The following is a 5,692-nucleotide window of genomic DNA, read 5'->3' on the forward strand; positions in this document are numbered from 1 at the left end:
ATTCAAATGCTTTTGTCAAAACTTTTGCATGCATTATTCCAATGATACCTAAAACGCGTTATCAATAGTGGAAACGTCAAATCTCATAAGGGTTCTCTATAAATAGCAATCATGATCGTGCTTTGAGACAACATAGACAAAGTTAACGTTCATTTCATCAAACGAAATTACAATCATATATCACGACCTTACAGCATGAAACGTTTTGTGTTTTCTCTAGCATGGGCTTTTGCTCTTGTACTACTAGCTTCTTCTTTGGCTTCAGCTCGTGTTGTGGAACACACTTGGCTCGTTCGTTCTTCTCCCTTGTCTTTATTTAGATGATAGAGATTCTTTGATGCATGAAATTAACTAGAAAGTTCTATTTTGATTGTGGCAGGTGAAGGACATTCCTGTGCAACGCTTGTGTCGTGAACAAGTGATCACTGCGGTGAATGGAGGCTTGCCAGGACCAACAATTGACGTTCGAGAGGGTGACACTGTTGTCATTCACGTATTCAATAAGTCACCCTACAATCTTACTATTCATTGGTAAAATTTTATTCTCTCTCAATAAAATTAGTCTCATGGAAAGTAGTGCTATGGTAAAGATAATATATATTAAAGAAATTAAGAAACCACACCACGGGTTGACCATAAGAATTAAATAATATTGATATTTGTTATCTTTTTCATATGTTAGGTTTACACCGACATAATAATTAACACCTGTATATTATGAATGTTATTTTTATTGATTTGAATTATGATTATTTATTATTTTAATTTCATACGTTTAATCTTAAAAAAAGTAAACAACATGAAGAATATAATCAAATAATTCTTATTTTAATAAATTTCAAAAATATATACTACGTTAAACTCAATACATATTAATGAAGTATTAAAAAATTTTGGTTTAATTCCTTTGGGCATAGCCTGGCCTTTCCATTTAATAAAAAAATTGGATTAATAAAATATTATATATATATATATATATTATCTTTTCTTTTAGTTTAAAAAAAACAGAGGCTCGTTTGCATTAATTTAAAAATAAAAAGTTATAATTGTAATTACTTTAAGTTAACTCTAAATGTCTCACACTTATTTTTTTAATTATAAGATACTCAATTTTATTTTTTTTAAATTATTATTTTTAAGTGAACTCTCTTTTCATGAAATTTTTAAAAGAAATAAAAACTGTTATATCATACTAGAATTGACAAAAAAATATATAAGTTTTTTCCTCATACCCGTATACGTCATTTGAAGAGAGATGTTTATTGCACGTTTAGTTTTTTTCTTTAGCTTGTATCAAATAATCCAAATGATATTTTTCTAGGGTTTAATTTGTTCTTTATAATCAAAATTCTTTTTCATGTAATTCTAAATGTGGGCACATTTTACAATATATTATGCAGGCATGGAATATTTCAGTTTCTAAGTCAATGGTCAGATGGCCCTGAATCTGTAACTCAATGCCCAATAGCTTCTGGAAGCAGTTATACTTATAAATTTAAAATAACTGGACAAGAGGGAACACTTTGGTGGCATGCACACTCATCTTTTCTACGTGCTACTGTCTATGGAGCCCTTATCATTCGGCCACGACTAGGACACTCATACCCATTTCCTAAAGTTTATGGAGAAGTCCCCATAGTGCTTGGTATTATTTATCCCCCCCCCCCCATCTTGAATTTTGTGAATTTTTTCCTTATTTTTTGTTATTTGAATATCTGTTAAATTTGTATCTAAATGAAACATAGGCATGCATATCTATAGAATATACTTTAATAAGTACGATTTATCATGAACCCTTAAATTATTACTTACTATTTATAAAATTGTATTTGTGATATTAAAAATGCAACTATATATATTATGTTTCCAAAAAAAAAAATGCAACTATATTTTAGAAAGCTTCCTTCACTTTTGATAGATCAACCATATACCTAATAATAGTGACTTGTTGCAATTACTATAAGCTATTGTTTCTGAAAACATTTCATAATTAATTGCAGGAGAGTGGTGGAATGTTAGTGTTGTAGAAGTTGAGAGAAATGCAACAGAAACCGGAGGCGCGCCAATGGATTCAGTTGCTTTCACAATCAATGGCTTACCTGGCGATCTCTACAATTGCTCTCAAAATCGTAAGCCAAATGTTCAACAATATTATTTTCTCTTCATATATATGCAAATAAATGCTTATAACCTCAAATTTTCCTCAATTTATCCTGAAGTTTTCACTTTGACCCTGTCTAATACGGATTAATTCTTAAGGGGAACAGGATAATTAGTTTACACTTGTATACAAAATTTTATACATAATTCTAACATATAATTTACTTGTATATAACAACTTTAATTTTTTAGTCATTTTGAGATTCTAGAAAAAAAAAATTAAATAAAAGTGAAAATTACATTAATATAAAATGATCATTCATTGTCTCTATACACACTCATAAATTACAATGTAAGGATTCACATTACTTCATCTTACACCTAATTTATTGGCAAATTCTTTATTTTTAATGTCACTTAAGTCCATATATTATAATTTAGGTGAGTGTAATAGTTTACTAAAATTTTATATATCTCATACACCTTTGTTCCACTTTTGACTTTACTTTTACATATTTTCAGAGACTTACCAGCTCAAAGTGAAGCAAGGAAAAACCTACTTGCTACGCATAATCAATGCTGCACTCAATGAGCAACACTTCTTCAAGATAGCGAACCACACATTCACAGTCGTTGCCATAGATGCTGCCTATACACGACACTATGACACTGACGTTGTCGTTCTCGCCCCAGGCCAAACCGTCGATGTCCTCTTCAACACTAACCAGAAATGTGACTCTTATTACATGGCCTTCACCCCATACCGTTCCTCGATTAATGTACAAGTCAATAACTCAACCACCAGAGGAGTGGTGGTTTACGACGGTGCATCCTCATCATCACCACCCATAATGCCTGATCTACCAGATCAAACTGACACTCCAACAGCACACAAGTTCTACACTAATATAACAGGGTTGGCAGGTGGACCCCACTGGGTTCCTGTTCCTCGTGACGTGGATGAAAACATGTTCATCTCTTTTGGGATTAACCTTGACCAATGTAACCTTCCAGGCCCAAACAACACATGTGCTGGCCCACAAGGTAAGAGACTTTCTGCCAACATGAACAATGAGTCCTTTGTGTTACCAAGTGGAAGAGGGTTTTCTATGTTGGAAGCATTTTACCACAATGTTAGTGGGGTTTACACCAAAGACTTTCCAAACCAGCCTCCATATGTGTTTAACTATACTGACCCATCTTTGGCTACCAATAATTTAATCGCTTTCGCACCTAAATCAACGAAGGTGAAGACATTGAAGTTCAATTCAACTATACAGATTGTGCTTCAGAATAATGCTATCCTTGCTGCGGAGAATCATCCAATTCACATTCATGGCTTCAATTTCCATGTTTTGGCTCAAGGGTTTGGGAATTACAACTCCACCATTGATGAACCAAAGTTCAATTTTGTTAACCCTCAAATACGTAACACAATTGCTGTGCCAGTGGCAGGATGGTCCGTTATCAGATTCCAAGCAAATAATCCAGGTTGTTGTTTTTTCTAATTTTCAATTTTTTTTATATTATCCATTGTTTCATCAATTATTTGACTAATTTGATTCAAGGTGGATAGTAAAACTCTTATTACTAAGTTTTAATTATCAATTTCGAATCTTAAGCAAGCTAATTATTTAATTTCTCCATATAGGTGTGTGGCTTGTGCATTGTCATTTGGAAACTCATTTGCCATGGGGGTTAGCCATGGCTTTCGAGGTGGAGAATGGGCCTACTTCTTCATCCACACTGCCTCCACCACCGGCTGATCTTCCTAAGTGCTAACTGCACCATTGCATTCAAACCTTATAGATTTTGAAGTACAAAAATAAAGATTTGTAGTGTGAATTTCTAATATATAATTTGTTTGATTGAGAAAAATAATGTGTAATAAAAAGCAAAAGGTTGCCATATTCTTTCAACCACGTTACTTAATACGTAGTTGATGTACTCTGAAATAACATATGTTAATTTGTCATTATAAATAAGATTTTTATTTCCTTTATGTTATCCTCTTATCTTTCCTTTAGACAATATTGTTCCTGCCAATATAACGAGGCATCAAAATTTACTATAAAGTAATTGATCCTTAATTATATGAATCAGTGACAAAGGGTGCATGGGATACATGCAGATAAATATGGCTATTAAGCTTTCTATCTTTTCCCCTCTCCTAAACTGAATACCATCAACTATTTCGTCAGCTAATAGTTACTTTAATTTTAGTATAAAAATTTATTATTAAATTAGAATTTAATAAAAGTTTGAAAACTAATCTTACTACCATACTCATAGGCACTATGATAATTCCCATTAATACAACGTTCATGTAGGTTTTACTTTGAACCAAATCAGTAAAATTAAATAAATAAGGCTTATTATTAATGTACACAGTAGTAGAAATAAAAAAAATTATGAATATAAATGGCTTAAAAATATAAGTTTTAACACTATCGAAATAAATATTAAGTAGCTATAGGGAGAGGTTATGTTTATAACTTATTTTTGTTTATAACTTCTTACAATCATCTTTTTAACCATTGGATCAAAATTAAATCAACGATTTTTGTTTGATGTCGTTTTGATCTAGCGAATAAAAAATAGTTATAAGATGTTATAAATAAAAATATACAATAAGTATAACGTCCCACCTAAAAATATAAGGGATAGTATAACATCTCTGCCATTTATTTAATATTCTAAATATAACGTCCCAGATGTTCTTAAAAAGACTTTAAACATCTTTGCCAATAAATTATTTAATATTCTAAGAATAAGGGATAATATAACACCCACACACAAATTGTATTTTGTTTGATTGTTAAAATAGTATAAGTACTAAACAAACAATAATCCCAAAGAACAACAAAACCACTAAATTTTTGTTAATAACTAAATCAGGATATGATAAGATAATAAGAAATTGGACCTAGTATATATAAATGAAATGGGAAACCCTGGGAGGGTTTGGCGGTAGAGTCCATGGAGGCAAACCAGGGAAGCATGGAAGGCAGAGAAGGAGCGAAAACTAACAAAAACAGAAATGGTGATCAACATAACGTGGTTGGAAAGGATCTGGTCGTTGCGAAAAAGAGGCCATATGCGAAGGTGGTACAACACAATCAATGGGATGAGATTATTCCTGATGAAGAGGATCACATTTCTGTTATTGGAGAACCATTGGTGGCAAGGCATGAGTTTGAGTCCAACATCCAGATCTGCATAAACGCAACAGAGTTGCCAACTTCAAACTGTCAAACCCGTTTACGCAAAAAGCTTGGCAACAATGGCGACAGACTTTGATCGTGAAGCTGCTGGGAAAAAGGCGTCTTACGGCTTTATGAAACACTGGCTGGAACGCATATGGGCAAAGGAAGGAAGAATTCTGGTAACAGATGTAGCGAATAACTTCTTTCTTGTATGATTTGAAAGAAAAAAGGACATGGTAAAAGGTAGGTACGATGGACCACAAATCATCCTAGATCATTATTTAAGCATTCAAGACTGGGTCCCAAATTTCTAGCTTGCAAAAGCTACGGTGGATAAGGTGGTCGCTTGGATTAGGTTGTCGGAATTCCCCCCAGAATATGTCAAG

The 5,692-nt window shown here is 32.7% G+C and overlaps 1 protein-coding gene across 1 annotated transcript; it reads left to right on the top strand.

The window, feature by feature from the left end:
• The first annotated feature begins 195 nt into the window (after positions 1-195).
• On the top strand, positions 196-3,882 carry LOC133283742 (laccase-7-like). The gene is made up of 6 exons (XM_061480654.1): positions 196-291; positions 380-531; positions 1,401-1,645; positions 2,001-2,129; positions 2,623-3,591; positions 3,752-3,882. The coding sequence occupies exons 1-6, from the start codon at positions 196-198 to the stop codon at positions 3,880-3,882; spliced, it is 1,722 nt and encodes a 573-aa protein (XP_061336638.1).
• The last annotated feature ends 1,810 nt before the right edge of the window (positions 3,883-5,692 follow it).

The sequence above is a fragment of the Gastrolobium bilobum genome, unplaced genomic scaffold, assembly GCF_033153095.1.
Source record: "Gastrolobium bilobum isolate Gb01-03AN ecotype WA unplaced genomic scaffold, APGP_CSIRO_Gbil_v1 utg1608, whole genome shotgun sequence".
In the NCBI taxonomy this organism is placed as follows: Eukaryota; Viridiplantae; Streptophyta; class Magnoliopsida; order Fabales; family Fabaceae; genus Gastrolobium; species Gastrolobium bilobum.

Coding starts and splice junctions, on each gene's coding strand:
- LOC133283742 (XM_061480654.1), top strand. CDS start 196: ATGAAACGTTTTGTGTTTTCTCTAGCATGGGCTTTTGCTCTTGTACTA. Junction 532..1,400: donor TACAATCTTACTATTCATTG/GTAAAATTTTAT, acceptor TATATTATGCAG/GCATGGAATATTTCAGTTTC. Junction 3,592..3,751: donor ATTCCAAGCAAATAATCCAG/GTTGTTGTTTTT, acceptor TTCTCCATATAG/GTGTGTGGCTTGTGCATTGT.